Here is a 21,978-nt window from a genome sequence, read left to right on the forward strand (position 1 = left end):
AATAGCCCTTCCAAAATTAAACTTGTATTTAAAAAATAAATGGATCTACCTAATTTCTATTGATTTAATTTGCAGTTTTGTCTTATTATTATTATTCAAGTGGCATGTTTTTCAGTGTATTTTTTCTAACGTTGCTCTCTTTACATTTCAGCTCTTACTGTATGCAGAAAGAAATTGACTTGTAATCTTTGATTTTTTTGCATTTGTAAAGGCTTTGTACTTAAGGCAGGATTACATGTTTACAGATTGTGGGAAAAAAAAGAAAAAAAGAAGAGTGAAGGGAGAGAAAAGATGGGGCGAGTGGCCCAAGAACTTCAGGATCCAAGAGTTAACTCGGATTAACTCAGACACTTTGTTCAGCCAATATTCAGACTTCTTTTTTCCTAATATAAGCACTTAAGGATAAGCCTTTCTGTAAGAACTGCCTTACATGCATCATACAGTGTTTTAAATGTAGTGTTTTCATTCTTCTTCTAGTCTAATTACCTTCAACTTCTATTATTAGTTCTCTTAGACCTATTAGTTATTTAAAATTGTGTTATTAGCAATTTCTGAGTTCACGGGGTTTCCTCTTTTTAAATTCCTCTTTACCTTCATTGCCCTTCGTAGTGCTCTCCGTGGAAACTGCTTTCTGATCTAGTAAGTGCTTATTCTTCGTGCATTCTTCTTCCCCAGACTTGAAATCGCTGCGTAATCTCTAACCGTGTTTGTCCTGGCTTAGTACATCTAACGAATGACTGAATGAATGCATCTTTGCCTTACCCCCAGGCCTGAAGCCTCGTCTTGGTCTCTTTCTCAATACCTTGGATCCTTGGAGATCAAGGTCCTGGTTGTTCTGGCAAGTTCAACCCCATCTGGCCTCATGATCAGAGTCCTGTCCCTGAACTCAAGACAAGGGAGGGATGGGCAGAATTTCCTCATGCTGTGCCAGGAAATATGAGTCTCATGGAGCATTGCCTGTGTGCCTGGACAAATTCACTGCCTCACTGCCCTGTGCTGAGATGATTTCTATCTTTTTTTTTTTTTGAGATAGAGTGTCACTCTGTCACCAGGCTGGAGGGAGTGGTATGATCTGGGCTCACTGCAAACTCCCCCTCCCCAGTTCAAGCGATTCTCCTGCCTCAGCCGCCCAAGTATGTGGGACTACAGGTGCGTGCCACCATGCTTGGCTAATTTTTGTATTTTTAGTAGAGACGGGGTTTCATCATGTTGGCCAGGATGGTCTTGAGCTCTTGACCTCATGATTCACCTGCCTTGGCTTCCCAAAGTGCTGGGATTACAGGCATGAGCCACTGCACCCGTCCAATCTCTCTTTCAGGGATAGATGCTCACTCTGTCTTGCAGCTCTGCCTGCCAGCCTAAGCCTGAAAATATCTCTGCATCTGGCATTCCTATGCCACCTATGTGGGGCACTGTCTTGACTCAGAACAAAGTCCCTCCAAGTGTACCCTACTCTCTTTCCATGACCGTTTCTCTGGTCTGAGATAGATGTTTATGACCTGCCAATAAATGCAGTGATTCAAAGTCCAGGGCCCACACTCCTCATTCATACAGCCATGTTTAGGGAGGCTCCAGGGAGAAAAGCACAGCTTGACATCAGTTCATGAAGAGCCTCTCCATGGCTCCTGCATCTGAGACAGCTGGCCTGCCCCCCAAATCATCCGTCCACCCCTGCCGTCATCTGTTTTCACGGTGTGAGATCAACCCACAGGAATATCCATGGCTTTCGTGCTCATTTTGGTTCTCAGTTTCTACAAGCTGGTGTCAGGTAAGCCTTTCCGTTTAGATGTTGTTTGTCTCCTTGTTGAATAATATTTTGAGTTCATTCGTGACAATGAACTCAGCACAGCGAGATGTAGAAATCTTTGGTGCTTGCATTCTCCAGCTTCCCCTGGCCTCAGGCTGGCAACTACCAATGCCAGGAGCTGTGGGAAGCACAGGGCAGCAGGAATTCAGGAGCAGACCCTGTGGGCTGTTTCTCAAGGACATGGGCACTGTGTGCACGTTTATAGCAGCCCAGAATAATGGGAGCAGCCCTGGGAGTGGGGAGGGAACACACCGAGAATGCTAAGGTAAATACATTGTTTTCCCCAGTGGGCTGTGGGGCTTAGGCAGGGGAGGTCTCTAATAAAATCCCCAGGTTTTTGACTTGGGTGTCTGGGTGGAAGGTGACACTGTTTAGGATGTTTGGAGAAAAAGACAATGTGTCCAGTTATGTACATGCTGAGTTAGAAACACCTGTGGATATGGGGTAAAGCACCAGACCTTTAAGTGAGGAATAAGTTGGAACCTGGCATATTCTAGGCAGAAATCCACTCTTCTTTCTCCTTCTAGTAACCATCAACACAAAGCCTGGTGTATAGGATTTTCAGTAATCCAATAAATTTTGCAGGGAGAGATGGGGACTGGAGTAGAACACTGGGCAGGGAGAGATAGGGACTGGAGTAGAACACTGGATTCCGGGTGGTCAGTGTCAAGCCATGAAAAGTTCATTTGATTGTGTTCACTTTCTGTCTGAAACAGTTCCATCCTGCTATTTGTCTACCTATGACTGTTTTGCTAAACAAAGCCAAGAAAACAGAAATAAGGGCATCAAAATCCATGTGTGTTGGCCGGGCGCAGTGGCTCACACCTGTAATCCCAGCACTTTGGGAGGCTGAGGTGGGTGGATCGCCTGAGGTCAGGAGTTTGAGACTAGCCTGGCCAACATGGTGAAAATCTGTCTCTACTGAAAATACAAAAATTAGCTGGGCGCGGTGGTGGGCACCTGTAATCCTAGCTACTCGGGAGGCTAAGGCAGGAGAATTGCTTAAACCTGGGAGGTGGAGGCTGCAGTGAGCCGAGATCGTGCCTCTGCACTCTAGCCTGGGTGACAGAGTGAGACTTTGTCTCAAAGAAACAAAAACAAAAAACCACAATCCATGTGTGTTACTCACAAGAGAGCCTCCATTTAAGTACATTCTCACCCATTTTCTGACGAGCTTTTCTGTCTGCTTTCTGTTTCTGCATGAGGCAGCAGGGCATCCTGGAAATGACCTTGGAGGAAGTAAGACTATTTTAAAAACTTTCCTTTTCTCTGCCTATGAGCTTGTGGCTAATAACTTCTATTAGTGTCAGTTTTTGCTTATGATGAAATAGAGGTAATAATATCACATCCATGACATCCTGTGGCTGAAGGGCTACTGTGTGGACTGCATGAACTTCTGCATGTAGAGCATGCAGCACAGAGCTCCACTGGTGCACAGTGTGTTGCAACCACAGACAGTGTTATTCCTTGCTTCTCCCCGGGGGAAGGAGTAAAGGGAGATGCTGTCAGGAAGAAAAATGACAGCAGCAAGGCCGGCCGGAGAAACAGACATGTACTAAAAACTGTTTGCCCAGCTTGAGAGTCTCACGCAGCCTTGAGGGCAGCACTCACAGCAGCCCAGCTGACAGGTTGGTTCCCAAAAAGTGATCTAGAGCAAGGGCCTTTCTGCAGATGGTTTGTTTAACAGATAGTTCTCAGAAACAAAAGCGACAAGGTGCAGAGTGAAGCCAGTGGGAGGAAAGCCATAGAGGGTGCACGAATGAGCAGCTTGCGGTGGTGGCAACTGGGACCCAGTCCCACTGTGTCCTTTGGAGGAACCATATAGATGATGGCTCAGGATCTTCCCAACATCCACTGCTTCCTGTTCCCCACTGGGTGAGATGTGCCCCCCGGGACTATTAAAATCGCAAACCTTCTTGGCTGCCCTGTGCCTGGGCTGAGTAAGTTCCAAAGGTTGCAAGAAGCCATCAGCAGAGAGGCAGAGGCCAGGCTCCAGGGGCGTAGCTGTCAGCAGGCAGGGAAATGCCTATCCCACTGCAGGGTTGGGGGGTGAGGAGCAGGGCCTCAACATCTGCTACACCAGGTCAGCAGCTGGTCAGACATCAGGTGGCAAAATCACACCTCATTTAATAATACTCTTAAAGATGCACAAGTGAAATACATTTCAGCAAAATTTATAAAATGTAATTAAACTTAGACATAATTAGTGCTAAAATTAAAAACATCCACTTATCTGGAAATTAACACATGGGATCCACTTTGCCTCTGATGCACATGCAGACAGCACACACAGGTAGATCCATATACCATAAATGGATACATGTGAATGAATCAAGGGACACTGCCAGTCAAAGGGTTGGGTACTTGGAAGGTGAAGGGAGTGGGCCTCCATCATTTGTGATCTCTCTAAGAAGAACTCTAATCATACAGAGTTGTAAGTGTGATTTACACCAGGAAAATTACTTAGTTGACCTCAAAACCGAGAAGCAAATGCACAAAGAAAGTAGCACTCACCATTCACGAGCATAATCCCTGTGTGCGGAGCCCATTCTGTGTGCTGGGCATGGGGAATCCTGTGCTGAGGAAAACACACACGCTCTGTCCTCATGAAGCTGAGAGTTGTGCAGGGAAGACTTGCAGAAAACAAACAATTATGTCACTTGCAGCAAGATGAAGACAGTTTCAAGGGAAGATCAAGACAAAGCTGTACCAAGAAAATACAAACAAACAAACAAACAAAAAAACAGGTAAGCCATGTTGATAAAGCACTAGAGTCGGGGTGTCCAATCTTTTGGCTTCCCTGGGCCATGTTGAAAGAAGAAGAACTAACACTAACAATAACTAATGAATGAAAAAATATCACAAAAAGTCTTATAACGTTTTAAGAAAGTTTACGAATTTGTATTGGACCCTATTCAAAGCCGTCCTGAGCCTCATGCAGCCCACAGGCTGTGGCTTGGACAAGCTTTTGCTAGATGAAGTGCTATTCAAGTACGAAATAATAAAGTGGAAAAACATAAAATTATTACCTGGAGTAAAAGGTAGGTGTCATGGGAAAGATATGTCACAACGTTGAGTGCACTAAAGAGCAAATCTCTGAAACAAAAACTACAAAATCTCCTCACTGTGTCATACCATGTCCTTCAGAATGCGGCAGAAGTCTACTTAAAAAAAGAAGCACAAATAAATGTGCTTCAGCAGAGAATATGTATTTCTCTCTTGTATCCATAAAACATTTACAAGACGTAATCATCTATTCGAAGGAAATAAATTTCCCCAAATTGGATATTTTATGGCCACTTACTCCCCTCCTGAGTCATTTAAAAAGGTTTTTAGCATAGAAGATGCAAAGGCGGTGGTGTGAGTGTTCATTAAGCAGCTGGGCAGACAGCATGTGGAGGTAGATTCTCCTCTAGTAAGGGAGTCTGCATTTGGAAGGTGCCTCTCAGGCCTCTGAACAACTCAGCCCCAGAGACAGGGCTTCCTCATGTTGAATGTGGGAAATATTGATAGCACAGACCTCACCTCATCTCACATGAGATGTGTATGAGAACCGAGTGAAGTAACTGATATGGAAGCATTCTCGCAAGTGTAAGAAGATGTGCAAATCCAAGTCATCAGGTTTAGAAAGAAGACTGATGGATCCCCCACCCCACACCCCACACATCTCCACCCACCAGAGCCCTGAGAAGGACTCAAGTAGATTTTGCTCAGTTATCTGTTATGTTTCCTCCTATAGGACAGTGGCAAGTGACTGGACCGGGCAAGTTTCTCCAGGCCTCAGTGGGGGAGGACGCAGTGTTCTCCTGCTCCCTCTTTCCTGAGACCAGTGCAGAGGCCATGGAAGTGCGGTTCTTCAGGAATCAGCTCCATGCTGTGGTCCACCTCTACAGAGATGGGGAAGACTGGGAATCTATGCAGATGCCACAGTATCGAGGGAGAACTGAGCTTGTGAAGGACTCCATTGCAGGGGGGCATGTCTCTCTAAGACTAAAAAACATCACTCCCTTGGACATGGGCCTGTATGGGTGCTGGTTCAGTTCCCAGATTTACGACGAGGAGGCCACCTGGGAGCTGCAGGTGTCAGGTCAGTTGTTTATTTACGACTGAGTTGTCTTGTAAAGTCATGCTACCATTATCAGCTCTTGAAAGTATTTCAGATAATGAAATAAAACAGGTTTTCCAGATTCTGACATGATGTAAAAAGGCTTCGGTGGGCATCCCTGACCTGAGGTTTCTGGAGATGAGCCTGGCCCTGCCATCACACAGGTGGGATCATGACAGAGAGGACAGCCACCTGCACCTGCCACTACCTGACAGGATACGGAGGAAAACCACTGCCACCCCGTTGGTGAAATGAGAGTGATGATGCCTGTCCTGTTTCAATTTCTTTTGTCTTCTTCTTTTTTCTTGACTTCTTGTGTGTTACTAAATTTTTTTAGGATTCCATTACAACTTACTGTTAGTCTTTTTTTAGTATAATATTTTGTCGTGTTTTCTTAGGTGCTGTTCTAGTGTTATGATATTCATATATAATTTGTCACAATCTACTGTATCAACATTTTACCACTTTGAAGTGTGGAAACTTCATTTTCATTTAGATCCCTTTAATCTCCACAATTTAAAAATAATACTGCCTTGAGTATTTCTTCTATATACATAAGCACTTCATCAGATAGTGACTTAATTTCTGTTTAAACCATCATATGTAATTTTTATTTTTAGTTTTTAGTTTTCTTTGAGACAGAGTCTTGCCCCGTCACCCAGGCTGGAGTGCAGTGGTATGATCTCAGCTCACTGCAACCACCACCTCCTGGGTTCAAGTGATTCCTGTACCTCAACCTCCTGAGTAGCTCAGATTACAGGCATGTACCACCATATCCAGCTAATTTTTTTTGTATTTTTAGTAGAGATGGGGTTCTGCCATGTTGGCTAGCTGGTCTCAAACTCCTCACCTCAAATGATCCCCAGCCTTGGCCTCCCAAAGTGCTGGGATGACAGGCGTGAGCCACAACACCCAGCCCATATGTGATTGTTAAACACTAATAAAATGGAAAATCTATTGTAGTTTTCCTTATTCTTCTTTTTCTATTGCTTTTCTTCTTTCCTAATATTCCAAGATTCTTTTATCATTTCCTTTCTGTTTGAAGAATTTCCTCCAGCCATCCTTTTAGGATAGGTCTGCTAGTGACAAATTCTCTTAGTTTCTGTTTATCTGAGAATAAACATGCAAATGATTTCCTCTTTATTTGTGAATAATGGTTTTGCCAGATACAGAATTTGTGACGTTTCCTGATGGTTATTTTCTTTCAGCTGTTGAAAAATGTGCTACTTCTTTCTGGCCTTGAAGATTCCTCATGAAAAATCTGCTGTCATTGGTTTATATATAATGCATCATTTATCTCTGATTGCTTTCAAGATAGTTTTATTTATTTTCAGAAATTTAATTATGATCTATCAAGCAATGAGTTTCTTTGCACTTCTCCTATTTGGTTTGCTCTCAGCTTCTTGAAAGGACTTTCACCTCATTTGATTAGATCGGCCATCATTTCTTTAAATACTCTTTCAGCTCTCTCATTCACCTCTCCTTCTGGGACTATGATGATATAAATGCTGATATTTTGTTATTGTCTCATAGGTCCTGGAGGATCTGTTTTTCCTCTTTAGAAAAAATCTTTTCCTCTCTCTTCACGCTGGTTAAGTTTCATTGTTGTATCCTGGAGTTCAATAATTTTATTTTCTGTCATCTCCACTCTAGTATTGAAGCTACTCAGTTAGTTTTTGTTTTTGTATTTTTTTCTGTTATATAACTTCTGATTTGTTTTTTATAACATCTGTGTTTTTTGTGAGTTTTAATTTTTTTGAGATAATTCATAATTGCTTTTTGAAACACTTTAATAATAGCTATTCATGTTGGTCTTGGCAATCACATGATTGTCTATTTTCATTCAAGTTGATATTTAATTGGTTCTTGGTGTGATGGGTAATTTTTAGTTGAAATCTAAGTGGTTTAGTTATTGTAAGACACTCTAGACCTTATGTAAAGCTTCTGTTTTGCAGGCAGTCACTATGTTTAGATTTATGACTCAGGTCCTAGTCTATTTTTGGTGGTTGTGGCTCCAAATACAATTTAATTTTCAGAGACTTTACTGTATTATTTTGGTTTGCTTTGCTTATCTGATGTCCCTGGAGATTCTGATCATCTTTTCTAGTACCGACTGTGGCAGTAAAAGGTGTTTCCCCATGTTGCTCCCCAGTGTTTCTTGTGAGAGAGGTGATCATCTGGCATAGTGGGACAAAGAACTCTTCCCCTGGCCTCCAGTCAATGGGGCTCATGGTCAATTCTTCTGCCAGCACCACTTTGCATATCATGTATTTTCAGCCATTTAGGGGTGGAAAGATTCCCGTTGGGCCACCTACTTCTGCTGGAGGTGGGAGTGGGGGAGTGGTCATAGGATGCTCAGCTGCTGTGGTTTTTCTCTAGTCCTGGGGTCCCTAGTCAGTCCTCCTTAGTCTTTCCACTTTTCACAATGCACCTATGCTTGCCTCATTTCCAGGGTTTATAATTTTACTTAGAGGAAGGAGCAAGGAAGATAAGTCTACATCATCTTACTTGAGCCCCCTTCCTTGGTGCTTACACCATCATCATTCTTTCATTAATTTATTGACTAATAAACATTTATTACGCTCCATGCATTGATCCAGACCCTGGGGAACGGCAGAGAGCAGCATTCAGAGAGGAAGTTCTGTTTGGAGTGGTTAAAAGGCAATATTAAATCATCAAATTGAAGTCAACCACATAAGGGGTACTCTTCCACATTTCCCAAGTCACAAATCTGGATATCACAATAAACCCTTCCTTGATGTTCAGTCCTATTGAATCAACCTCCCAAATAGATTCTGCACCTGCAGTTCCCCTTCTCAAAGCCCTCCTCCTCCCCAGCCCTTCTTTTCTCTCACTGGAGTCACTTCAGTAGTTGCACATCGGGTCACTCTCCTCCGGAGTGTTCTCTGTGGTCCCGCCTCCATGCTGCTGTCTGGAGACCTCTCTAAGATACAGGTCTTGCCATAACTCCCACCTGCTGGAGACTGGTAAGAGCCCTACTGGTCTACAGTTCTTTTTTTTTTTTTTTTTTTTTTTTTTGAGACGGAGTCTCGCTGTGTCGCCTAGGCTGGAGTGCAGTGGCCGGATCTCAGCTCACTGCAAGCTCCACCTCCCGGGTTTTTACGCCATTCTCCTGCCTCAGCCTCCCGAGTAGCCGGGACTACAGGCGCCTGCCACCTCGCCCGGCTAGTTTTTCGTATTTTTTAGTAGAGACAGGGTTTCACCGTGTTAGCCAGGATGGTCTCGGCCTCCCAAAGTGCTGGGATTACAGGCTTGAGCCACCGCGCCCGGCCTGGTCTACAGTTCTTAAAGTGGCTGTGGGCAAGTCCACATTGCTCAGGTCAGTGAACATATGACCTCCATGGCTTGCCTTGTGCCTTTTTCAGACTTTGTCTCACACCCCTACTCTCTTATACATCATTATCTGGAATATAAATACTCATGAGTCCTTGAAATCACTGTGGCATGTTAACTTTTCACATTGTGGTTTGCACTTGCCTCTTTTTGTCTAAAATGCTTCCCCTCTCCCCAACCTGACCACAACAAAACTCCTATTTTCTGACACAGAAGGGTGCAAATGCCATCTCCAGGAAGCTGTGACTTTCCTTGACAGTTAAGCACTCTTCTCTTTGCTAACCTGACTGTGCTTTCATAGTTGCGTTTCACTATGAAATGTATTTTATACAGTTTCCTCACTATTTGGTCAATCAGTTTCTCATTAGAAGGGGCTGTGTCTTATGCACTGCATCCTATTTCATACTTAGGAATATCCAGGCATACATAGTGGTTCCTAAATAAATGCTAAATGAACATAGACCATGGAAAGTCTTGCAGTAGTATTATGAGTGGATGTGTGTGTAAGACAGAGAGAGAGAGAAGGATGTGTGTGCTGTTATGGGTACAGGCTTGATGAACTAGACTCAAAATAGCTGTAAGCTTGAAATTTGGTCTTCACTTTCATCTTTCCCTGTTTTCTTCCCAGCACTGGGCTCACTTCCTCTTATTTCCATCGTGGGATATGTTGACGGAGGTATCCAGTTACTCTGCCTGTCCTCAGGCTGGTTCCCACAGCCCACAGTCAAGTGGAAAGGTCCACAAGGACAGCATTTGTCTTCAGACTCCAGAGCAAATGCAGATGGGCACAGCCTGTATGATGTGGAGACCTCCATTATAGTCCAGGAAAATGCTGGGAGCATATCGTGTTCCATCCACCTTGCTGAGCAGAGTCATGAGGTGGAATCCAAGGTATTGATAGGAGGTGAGTGGGGAGCAGGAGGAGCAAGGAATGGGTGTGTGCATAGGTAACCCGGGGTAGAGCAGCAGCTTGTGTCTGGGATTGCTGTGCAGTACCACCCAGCTTCAGTGATTTGTTTTGAGAGTCAAAGATTGATGAGGTGTAAAAAACAAAACCAAACATTTGATAAGGCAGAAGTAGAATTGTTTACAATTCCAAGGCAGTAGAATTAAGTATTTCCTTCACCACACAATACCCCAGTGGTGCAACACTCACAACTCAACACATACAAAACTTAAGGAAATTAACTCTAGGACTAAGAAAATAATTGTTTCTTCATTTTGAGAAAACGTCATTGTTCCTTCATGAAGCAGAATAAAAATGTAGAAAATTTCAGAAAGGATTTACAAATAGTAGGAAAATTTACATAAACTAAAATGTTTCCAGAATCACACTCAATGTAAAAGGATTTAATTTGCCAGTTAAAAGACAAAGAACCTCAGACTGGATTTAAAAGTCTCATTGCTTGAACCCAGGAGGCAGAGGTTGCAGTGAGTCAAGATGGCACCACTGTGCTCCAGCCTGGGCGGCAGAGCGAGACTCCATCTCAAAAACATAAAAATAAATAAATAATAAAAATCTCAATTGCAATTCATAAGAGGAAAAATGTAGCACATATGACCTATTCATTGAAAATAAAAAATACTAGAGAAATATTAATCAAGAAGAATCGAACAGATATATTAGTGTCAAGAAAAGAAAGACAAGGGTTTAAGAAAAAGGACATTAGGAGTAGAGTTATTTCAAAAACATAAGTTCACTCAGTATAAGAATATGAAAATTTTAAATATATATGTACCTGATACATGTAAAATATAAAAAGAAAATATCAACAGAAATATAAGAAAAAAGATCATACTTCAAGTTCTAAAATTGATTAAATAAGTAGACAAAATGAGTAAGAATATATAATATTTGAAGTAAAAATTAATAAGCCTGAAATAACATATTTTGGAGAAGGATTCCAGGTTTGTAGAATACACATGAATTTTTACCACACTTGGAACTTCTATAAAATTTTGTCAGATATAAACACATAAAATGGCTTTCTAGAAAATTTTCAAACATCGACATGTAATAATAAAATTTTCTTAATCATAATTCAATAAAGCTAAATGACTATAGCAAAATGATAGTTTAAATTTTATGTGTTTGAAAATTTTTAAACATAAAAATAACTGAGAAATTGAAGAAAGTATAGTGATAGGGGCAATTCTTAAATCGAATGATAATAAAATTACAATCTATCATAATGTGTAAAATGGAACTAATATGGTTTTCTGAGTCAAAATTTTATCTGGCCAGGCGCGGTGGCTCACGCCTGCAATCCCAGCGCTTTGGGAGGCCAAGGCGGGTGGATCACCTGAGGTCAAGAGTTCAAGACCAGCCTGGCCAAAATGGTGAAAACCTGTCTCTACTAAAACTTCAAAAACTAGCCGGGTGTGGTGGGCGGGCACCTGTAATCCCAGCTACCCGGGAAGCTGAGGCAGGAGAATCGCTTGAACCTGGGAAGTGGAGGTTGCAGTAAGTCGAGATCGTGCCACTGCACTCCAGTCTGGGGGACAGAGCAAGACTCCATCTCAAAAAAAAAAAAAAAAAAAAAAAAAATTATATCCTTAAATCCTTAAATGTTATTAGCATGGAATCGCTGAATATTGATATTAGGCGTCAATATATATTTCAGAAAACAGCAAAAGAAAGTGGAAGAAATCCTAAAGATATAGAAATATGGAAATATTAAGACAAATAGTGCAGATTAATACATCTAAAGTTAGATGGTTCAAAGTGTTATTAAAATAGATAAACTGGCAACATCAGTTAAGAATAAAAGAGAAACAGCACAATTAAATAATGCAGGAAATAACAAGAAGATACAACTAAAGATTTAGTAGAGATTTATAAGATAAACTGCTTTGAATAACTTTTTCCTTTTCTACTGAATATGATGAAGTGAAAGTTTTCATAGAAAAATGTAAAATACAGACCAGGTGCAGTGGCTCACGCCTGTAGTCCCAGCACTTTGGAAGGCTGAAGCGGGCAGATCGCTTGAGGTCAGGAGTTTGAGACCAGCCTGCCCAACATGGCAAAACCCCATCTCTACTAAAAATACAAAAATTAGGTGGGCATGGTGGTGTGTGTCTGTAATCCCAGCTACTCGGGAGGCTGAGGCATGAGAATCACTTGAATCCAGGAGGCAGAGATTGCAGTGAGCTGAGATCACCTCACTGCACTCCAGCCTGGAGGACAGAGTGAGACTCTGTCTCAAAAATTTTTTAAAAAGAAGACAAATGTAAAATACAAAATCCGAAGGAAAGATAGACTACCTGACTAATTTGTAACCGTGAAAGAGGTGGAGTCAGCATTTAAAAGTCTTCCCACAAGGAAGACACAAGGGCCACATTGTTTTATATGCAAAGTCAACCAAATATTCAAGAAAAGAGAAAATGTATCTTTCAGAAAGGCATCCAGAAAGCAGAAAAATAGGAAATATTAAACTAATTTTATTGAGTCAACATAATTTTGGCACCACAACAGAAATGGGCAACTCGAAAAAGGAAAAATTTTTACCAACATTATTCATAATTGAAAATGTAAAAATCTTACCAAAAATTTTGCAAGTAGAAAAGTCCACAAAAACATATCTCATGACCAAACTTATCCTGGAAAAAAATGTTAGGTCAACATGGGAACATATATTAATGTAATTATTACCATAATTAGTTAAAAGAGATAAACTATAATTTTCTTAGTAGACATAAATAAAACATAGATAACTTTCAACATCTATTCATCATGATTTCAACACTTGCAAATCTAGAAATAGAAGAAAACTTTTTATCAATCTAGAAATAGGAGAGACCCTGCTTAAGCGGATAAAAAGATATCTAAAGATACTTGCAGCAAACATCATACAAAATAGTAAGCCACTTAATTTTTTAAATACACACAGAAAACATACCTAATGTGTCATTTAAAATCATAACATAAGGAGATTGCATTAGACACTTCTGTTCCATATTATATTAGAGTACTGTTACTATTAGCAGTCACTTCAATAAGGGAAGAAAATGTAAAAGTTATAACTTTTAGAAAGAAAAAAATAAAATGGCCATTGTTCACAGTCTATATGATTATATAAATGGAAAATTTAGGAAAATTTACAGACAAATTCTTTCAACTCATAAAAGAACCCATCGTGTTCATGAAAAATGAGATAAATAAACAAAATCAATTGCATTAGTAAACACCAGCAAAGGAAGAAAAACACATGCCATGTACAATAACAATAAAAAAATGTTAACCAGGAATAAGTCTAACAAAACATTTACAAAATCTTATTGAGGGGTATTACAAAACTGCATTAACAGACACTAATGAAAACTAAAATAAGAGAACAAATAACACCTTTCAGATAAGATGCATATTTTTAAAGATATCAGTTCTCCTACAATTGCTATACAGATTCAATACAATTCCATAGAAAAATTTCAGCACAGTTTTTTGTTTGTTTTTTGAGACGAGCTGTCACTCTGTAAGCCCATGGCAGGTGAGGTGTTGCAATCCGCGGCTCACTTTGCAGCCTCTTCCTGCTCAAACAATCCCTCCCCACCTCCCAGCCTCCCAAGTAGCTGGGATCACAGGTGTGCCCACCTTGCCTGGCTAATTTTTTTTAATTTTAAATATTTTTAGAGATGGGGATCTCACTTTGTTGCCTAGACTGGTCTCGAACTCCTGTCCTTAGGAAATCCTCCCACCTCGGCCTCCCAAACTGTTGGGATTACAGGCATGAGCCACCCATATGACCCAGAGAGTTTTCATAACAAGTCAGACAGGTATGTGGCAATACAAATAGCCAAGAAGTGCTAAGACACAGTGGAATAAGAGCAAGCTAAGAAGCTTAGTCTTATCTCAGAGACATATCCCAAAGCTTTGAAGATTAAGCCAATTAAAATTATTGGCACAGAGATAACCCTATGGATCAATGAGAAAGAACAGAAAGCCCAGAAACAAATCGAAGCTGGAACAGAAACTTGAGGTACACAGAGGTGACCTTGCATGTGTGGCAGTGTGTGAAGCAAGGTCCACTCAATAAACATTGCCAGCACAGTCAATACCTGCTTAGAAGAAGATGACGTTGAACTTCTGCCTCATTACACACACACACACACGTGAGTATATGTATAAAATCCAGATGGATCAAGACTTATACAGAAACGCAAAGCTTTAAATCTGTAGAAGAAATTGGAGAAAAATGTTTTCATCTTGGGGTACTGGGGGATTCCTTAAATGGGCGCAAAATGGTCTTACCTGCTTAGTAGTCACTGAGGGGTCAGTGGGACTGTTTTTCAGAGACGTTTTTCCAGCCCTCACCTTGGCGCCTGGCCTCTATTTTACTCGGATTACTCTGTGGTGGCCTATGTGTTGTTGTCATGGGGATGACAATTGTTTTCTTCAAATCCAAAGGTAAGTGAGAGAGAGAAGTATGGGCCCACACCTTCTTCGTGGTTCCTGTGGAGCTGGTATCAGGCTGCCCTCACACACCTCCAGGCTCTGTTGTTCCAGCCCTAGGCCCCAGGGTCCACCACCTGAGGCACAGGGAATCCAGTCTTCAGCCTCCTCTGTGCTGGCCTGAAATGGCTCCTTCAGAAAATGCCAGCCTCTGCCAATCCCTTTCTACTTTACATGGAGCACAGGATAAGCAGATCATTGATTTTCAGTACAAAAAGAGTTCACATAAATTCCTACAAACAGGCTGAGTGTGTGTTGGCTCAAATGCCATGCCCCAGCACTTTGGGAGGCCAATGTGGGAGCATCACTTGAGCCCAGGAGTGTAAGACCATCCTGGGCAACATGGCGAGAACTCCTCTCTACAAAAAAATTTTTGAAAAAATAAAATAAAATAATTAGCCGGGTGTGGTGGTTCATGACTGTGGTCCCAGCTACTCAGGAGGTTGAGATGGGAGGCTGGCTTGAGCACAGGAGGTCAAGGCTTTAGTGAGCCATGTTCGCACCACTGCACGCCAGCCTGGGCAACAGAGTGAGACCCTGACTCAAAAAATAAATATATAAAAATAAATAAATTTCTACTAGCTACAACAAGAGTCTTATAAGAAAATTTCAGGGTAGTTGCAAAGACTTCATAAAAGAGGAAATAAAACTGACTGACTGAGATAAAATGATAATCTCAGTAAGAGTCTTCACCCCAGAACAAATTTCCTCCTTGGGAGTGACACTTCCCCTTGGGGATAAGGCCACCCCCGCCTCCCCTCCCAGCCGCCTTCTCCCACCTCCATCCCCCGCCTCCCCTCCCAGCGGCCTTCTCCCACCTCCATCCCCACCTCCACAGCATCCCAGCTGTTGTCCTTCTTCTTAGCATGAACCTTCCTGATCTCTTGCTCCCCCCAGACAGCTACGCTCCGTGCAGGGGCTGCGGAGACGAAGCACATGTAAGTGTTCTAGGAGAGGCCCTGCCCTTCACACCTGCAGCTTGTCCCACCTGTGCAAGCAGCCAGGGTCATGTTTGTACCTTGCACACTCCTGTGTCCACCACTGAATACACTGTTTCTGTTTGGGAAATCCAGGCAGAATTGGGTAAGTGTGTGTGACGTCCTGAGCCTCCCACACATGGTTCTCCCGGGTCCCTCCCTGATCCACAGCGTGAGCCTCTGGAGACCCTGGCTCCAGGCTGGACAGGAAATCGGCAGGGGAGGAGAGCAGCTGCCTCACTCTCTCCATCCACGGCTAATGAGTTGCCCCTCAGATATCTGGAGGGCTTAGAATAGGCCTCAGGGCCTGGAAGTCCCTGTCTGTGCCTGTTGCCGTTGGTGGACTGGTGGATAGGGAGCTCTGAGGTACGTGGACAGGAGGAACAAGAAGAAGTGGTGGTGATCTCAGCCTCCCTGGCCTGATGCTTTGAGACTTTACCCAGTCCTGTATCAACCACTAAATCATCTGCTTTTTGTTTCGTGGAAACTGCAGGATAAACTGGGTGAGAATGTTATCACATGCAGGGCTTTCCTCCCACGCTCTCCTTGGGCCCCGCTCTGTGATGTCAGCCTCTTATGTGTTTTTCTTTTTTTCTTTTTGTTTCAGACTTGGGGAAGATACACAAACAGGCAGGTGAGAGACTCTGCTCCCTCAACTCATCTCTTTCTTCCAAGTTCCTCATTTATGGATTTTTATATCCTGAGGCCCAGGGGTCCCTGCAGAACCAAGTTTGTGATGGGGACCCTGAATTGTCTAGATTCTGGGGGAGGTGCATTTTGTAGAGAAGCCCCATAGCCGCCTTCAGATCTCTTGAGAGGGCCCATGACACTCAAAAAGGTCCTCATCCTTGGTCTCTCCCTTCTCCCTGTGTCCTGTTCCCCACGGGAGCGCTGAACTGCCTGCTCTGTCTGCTTGCTTTCAGAATTGAGAGATGCCCGGAAACACACAGGTACCGACCCCTGAGAGGGTGACAGTGGGCATGGAGTAGGAAGATGACTAGTGACAAATATGGAGCCCACCCAGCTTGCAGACGGCAAATCTGTGATGCCCCAATCCACCCCAGGGTGCCGCTGCCTCTAAATGCACTTCTTGGCCCAGGACTTGGAAGGAAAAGCATAGGGACTGGGTCAGCTCAGAGGGGTCACAGGCAAGACGCCAGGGAACTGAGGGCACCAGTAGCTGGCTTCTAGGAGTCTGTGCTAAGGGGAAAGAAGTGAAGTCAGCAGGAATGGGTGGGTGGAAGGAAGGTGAATCCTGGAGTCACTCAAGGTCTCACAAAGTCAAATATGGGCTTACCTGGGAGGGCAGTGGTCGGGCTGGGTGATACAGAGGAGTTGAACCTCTGGTGGTTGAGCATCTCCAAGCATCAGTGAGGCATAGGGACTGCCCTGGAGAAGAGACACGGCTGAGGGGATAGTGGGACTGGCCGGATCCTACCCGGAGCCAGTCTGCAGTGGGAGGGTCGACCTCTTATTCTAGCCCAGATTTCCTCTTCAGTAACTCAAGCTTCCTCTCTCCCCCACCGCACCCCAGTGGAGGTGACTCTGGACCCGGAGACGGCTCACCCACAGCTCTGCGTTTCTGATCTGAAAACTGTAACCCATAGAAAAGCTCCCCAGAAGGTGCCTTACTCTACGAAGAGATTCACAAGGAAGAGTGTGGTGGCTTCTCAGGGTTTCCAGGCAGGGAAACATTACTGGGAGGTGGACGTGGGACAAAATGTAGGGTGGTGTGTGGGAGTGTGCCAGGATGACACAGACAGGAGGAAGGACTCTGTGACTTTGTCTCCCAACAATGGGTACTGGGTCTTCGGACTGACGACAGAATATTTGTATTTCACATTCAATCCCCATTTCATCAACCTCTCCCCTGAGACCCCTCCTACACGAGTAGGGGTCTTCCTGGACTATGAGGGTGGGAACATCTCCTTCTTCAACACAAATGACCAGTCCTACATTTGCATCCTGACATGTCAGTTTGAAGGCCTCTTGAGACCCTATATCCAGCATGTGATGTATGAAGAGAAAAATAGGACTCCCATATTCATATGTCCAGTGTCCTGGGATCAGAGAGAGAAGACCCTGCTTACAGGGCCCCACACCGCAGACCCAGACACAGCCAAGGGAGAGTGCTCCCCACAGGCGGCCCCAGCTTCCTCTCCGAAGCCTGCGCACAGGAAGTCACGCCTCCCACTGTCCTTTAGGGTGCTGAGGTTCTTCTCTCCTAAGCCCGGCAGCAGCAGCAGCAGCAGCTTCCAGATGAGGGAGGATTGGCCTGTCCCTGTGGAAGTCAGAAGCTATGGCTGCCCTGAAGTGGGGATGGAATAGACTCACATAAGCTTTACTTTGTGAAAACTCCATCCAGCTAAGTGATCTTGAACAAGTCACAACCTCCCAGGCTCCTCACTTGTTAGTCAGGAATAGTGATTCCCACCTCACAGGTAAAGATTAAAGGGACGATGAATGTGAATCCTGCTTGCAGGTTTGATGGCACAGTGTTTGCTAATGATGTGTTTTTATATTATACATTTTCCCACCATAAACTGTTTGCTTATTCCACATTAATTTACTTTTCTCTATACCAAATCGCCCACGGGATAGTTATTGAACACCTGCTATGTGAGGCTCAAAGAATAAAGAGGAGGGAGGATTTTTCACTGATTCTATAAGCCCAGCATTACCTGATACCAAAACCAGGCAAAGAAAACAGAAGAAGAGGAAGGAAAACTACAGGTCCATATCCCTCATTAACATAGACACAAAAATTCTAAATAAAATTTTAGCAAATGAAACTAAACAATTTATTTAAAGATGACATATAACTACTCAGTGTGGTTTGTCCCACAAATGCAGGGTTGGTTTAATATTTAAATATCAGCCAGTGTAATTCAGCACATTAATAAAGTAAAAAAGAAAACCATATGATCATTTCAATAGATACAGAGCAAAAGTTTTATAAAGCCACTATCATTACTGATAAAACCTGTCAACAAAGAAGATACACAGATGAAAAATAAGCACATGAAGAGATAGTCAATGTCATTAAATATTAAGGAAATGCAAACTAAAACCACAACAACATACCATTACCATCTATTAGAGTGGCTAAAATTACAAAGACTGACCATAGCAAGCGCTGGTGAGGATGTGAAAGGAGGGAAACTCTCATGCACTGCTCATGGGAATGTCAAATAACGTAGTCACTTTGGAAAACAGTTCAGTAGTTTCCTTAAAAGTTAAACAGTCACTAACCACATGATCCAGCATGGCCTTCTAATTATTTTTCCAAGAGAAAAGGAAATATGTGAATGTTCATAGCAGCTTTATTTTTAACAGCCAAAATTTGAAAACAACACAAAGCTCACCAGTTGATGAACAAATTATGACATATCCATGCAAATAAAGTGCCACTCAGAAACAAAAAAGAATAAGCTATTTTATACACACAAAATCATGAAATCTCACAGCAATTATTCCAAGTAGTGCTTGCTTTGGCAGCACGTTTACTAAGATTGGAATGATGCAGAGATTAGTGTGGCCCCTGCACAAGGAGGACGTGCACATCCATGAAGTGTTCCATAGTTAAATTTAATTTTATGATAAAGAAAAACACTGGAAGGATCTGGCAAGATGTCTGAATAGGAACAGCTCCGGCTTGCAGCTCCCAGCGAGACCAATGCAGAAGGCAGGTTATATCTACATTTCCAACTGAGGTACCCTGTTCATGTCATGAGGACTGGTTAGACGGTGAGTGCGGCCCATGGAGTGCAAGCAGAAGCAAGGTGGGGCATTGCCTCACCCAGGAAGTGCAAGGAGTGGGGGGACCTCCCTCGGGCCTCCCTCCGCCAGCCAAGGGAAGCTGTGAGGGACTGTGCTGTCTGGCCCAGACACTATGCTTTTCCCACAATTTTTGCAATCCACAGAACAGGAGAGTCCCTCATGTGCCTACACCACCAGGGCCCTGGGTTTCAAGCACAAAACTGGGTGGCTGTTTGGGCAGACACTGAGCTAGCTGCAGGCTTTTTTTTTGTACCCCAGTGGCGCCTGGAACCACAGTGAGACAGAACTGTTCACCCCCTGGAAGAGGGGCTGAAGCCAGGGAGCCAAGTGGGCACACACAACAGGTCCTACTCCCACAGATCCCAGCAAGCTAAGAACCACTGGCAGAGGGGGCTAAGCTGCCAGCACAGCAGTCTGGAGCTGACCTGGGATGATGGAGCTTGGTGTGGGGAGGGGCATCTGTCATTACTGAGGCTTGAGTAGGTGGTGTTCCCCTAACAGTGCTAAGGAGGCCTGGAAGTTCGGACTGGGCGCAACTCAACACAGTACGGCAAAAGATGCTGTGACCAGACTGTGTCTCTCGATTCCTCCTCACTGGGCAGGGCATCTCTGAAAGAAAGGTAGCGGTTCCAGTCAGGGGCTTAGAGACAAAACTCCATCTCCCTTGGACAGAGCACCTGGGGGAAGGGGTGGCTGTGGGCGCAGTTTCAGTGGACGTAAACGTTCCTGCCTGCTGGCTCTGCAGACAGCAGCAGATGCTGACAGGGAGGGTTCTTCCAGCAAAGCGCTCGAGCTCTGCTAAGGGACAGACTGCCTCCTCAAGTGGGTCCCTGACCCCTGTGCCACCTGACGGGGAGAGACCTCCCAACGGGGGTTGACGGACATCTCATACAGGGGAGCTCTGGTTGGCCTCAGGCCAGTGGCCCTCTAAGATGAAGCTTCCAGAGGAAGGAGCAGGCAGCAGTCTTTGCTGTTCTGCAGCCTCCACTGGTGATACCCAGGCAAATAGGTTCTGGAGTGAACCTCCAGCAAACTGCAGCACACGCAGAAAAGAGGCCTGACTGTTAGAAGAAAATCTAACAAACAGAAAGCAGAAACATCAACATCAACAAAAGGTCCCCCCAACAAAAACCCCATCCAAAGGTCATCAGCCTCAAAGATAAAAGGTAGGTAAATCCACAAAGCTGAGGAAAAACCAGCTCAAAATTGCTGGAAATTTCAAAAACCAGAATGTTTCTTCCCCAAATGACCGTAACTCCTCTCCAGCAAGGGCACAAAATTGGACAGAAAATGAGGTTGACAGAATTGACGAATTGACAGAAGTAGGCGTCAGAAGATGGGTAATAACAAATTCCTCTGAGGTAAAGGAGCATGTTTTAACCCAATGCAATGAAGCTAAGAACATTGACAAAAGCTTATAGGAACTGCTAACTAGAATAATCAGTTTAAAGAAGAACATAAATGACCTGATGGAGCTGAAAATCACAGCACGAGAACTTCGTGAAGCATACACAAGCATCAATAGCCGAATAGATCAAGAGGAAGAAAGGATATCAGAGACTGAAGAACAACTTACTGAAATAAGGCATTAAAACAAGATTAGAGAAAAAGAATGAAAAGGAACAAACAACGCCTCCAAGAAATAGGGGACTATGTGAAAAGACCAAACCTATGCTTGATCAGGGTCCCTGAAAGTGACAGGGAAAATGGAGCCAAGTTGGAAAACACACTTCAGAATATTATTCAGGAGAACCTCCCCAACCTTGCAAGACAGGCCAACATTCAAATTCAGGAAATACAGAAAAAATCACTAAGATACTCCTCGAGAAGAACAACCCCAAGACACATAATTGTCAGATTCACCAAGGTTGAAATGAAGGAAAAAATATTAAGGGCAGCCAGAGAGAAGGGTCAGGTTACCTACAAAGGGAAGCCCATCAGACTAACAGTGGATCTCTCTGCAGAAACCCTACAAGCCAGAAGAGAGTGGGGGCCAATATTCAACATTCTTAAAAAAAATTTCAACCCAGAATTTCATATCCAGCCAAACTAACCTTCATAAGTGAAGAAGAAATATAGTCCTTTACAGACAAGTAAATGCTGAGGGATTTTGTCACCACCAATCCTGCCCTACAAGAGCTCCTGAAGGAAGCACTAAATATGGAAAGGAAAAACTGGTACCAGCCACTGCAAAAACACACCAGAATATAAAGACCAACGACACTGTGAAGAAACTGCATCAAGAATGTGCAAAATAACCAGCTAGCGTCATGATGACAGGATCAAATTTACACATAACAATATTAACCTTAAATGTAAATGGGCTAACCGCCCCAATTAAAAGACACAGACTGGCAAACTGGATAGAGTCAAGACCCATCAGTGTGCTGTATTCAGGAGACCCAGCTCACATGCAAAGACACATATAGGCTCAAAATAGAGGGATAGAGGAATATTTACCAAGCAAATAGAAAGCAAAAAGAGCAGGGGTTGCAATCCTAGTCTC

General features: G+C 43.4%; 1 protein-coding gene, 2 long non-coding RNA genes and 1 other non-coding gene across 4 annotated transcripts in view; 2 read left to right on the top strand and 2 right to left on the bottom strand.

The window, feature by feature from the left end:
• LOC116275010 overlaps nucleotides 1–5,597 on the bottom strand; it is a 36,731-nt gene extending 31,134 nt beyond the window's left edge. Inside the window, exon 1 of the long non-coding RNA XR_004183945.1 lies at nucleotides 2,967–5,597. This is a non-coding gene — a long non-coding RNA (uncharacterized LOC116275010). The remainder of the gene's footprint in view (nucleotides 1–2,966) is intronic.
• On the top strand, nucleotides 5,553–18,235 carry BTNL3 (butyrophilin like 3). The gene is made up of 7 exons (XM_031666698.1): nucleotides 5,553–5,894; nucleotides 9,895–10,170; nucleotides 14,557–14,673; nucleotides 15,781–15,798; nucleotides 16,300–16,326; nucleotides 16,616–16,642; nucleotides 17,227–18,235. Exons 1-7 carry the CDS (start codon nucleotides 5,648–5,650, stop codon nucleotides 18,018–18,020), a joined length of 1,506 nt encoding a protein of 501 aa, XP_031522558.1. The 5' UTR covers nucleotides 5,553–5,647; the 3' UTR covers nucleotides 18,021–18,235.
• LOC116275012 lies at nucleotides 11,772–14,623 on the bottom strand. Its single transcript, XR_004183948.1, has 3 exons — nucleotides 14,515–14,623; nucleotides 12,811–12,866; nucleotides 11,772–11,785 (listed from the first exon to the last, which is right to left on the bottom strand). It is a non-coding gene; the product is annotated as an uncharacterized LOC116275012 (long non-coding RNA).
• Nucleotides 18,236–19,174: 939 nt separating the features above from the next.
• LOC116275095 lies at nucleotides 19,175–19,278 on the top strand. Its single transcript, XR_004184060.1, has one exon. It is a non-coding gene; the product is annotated as a U6 spliceosomal RNA (small nuclear RNA).
• Nucleotides 19,279–21,978: the final 2,700 nt, after the last annotated feature.

This window comes from Papio anubis, chromosome 5 (genome assembly GCF_008728515.1).
Source record: "Papio anubis isolate 15944 chromosome 5, Panubis1.0, whole genome shotgun sequence".
In the NCBI taxonomy this organism is placed as follows: domain Eukaryota; kingdom Metazoa; phylum Chordata; class Mammalia; order Primates; family Cercopithecidae; genus Papio; species Papio anubis.

Bases quoted from the DNA above. Each gene is read 5' to 3' on its own strand.
- BTNL3 (XM_031666698.1), top strand. From the start codon at position 5,648: ATGGAAGTGCGGTTCTTCAGGAATCAGCTCCATGCTGTGGTCCACCTC. The intron at 5,895-9,894 runs GTCAGTTGTTTA...TTTTCTTCCCAG, and splicing joins CTGGGAGCTGCAGGTGTCAG to CACTGGGCTCACTTCCTCTT. The intron at 16,643-17,226 runs GTACCGACCCCT...ACCGCACCCCAG, and splicing joins AGATGCCCGGAAACACACAG to TGGAGGTGACTCTGGACCCG.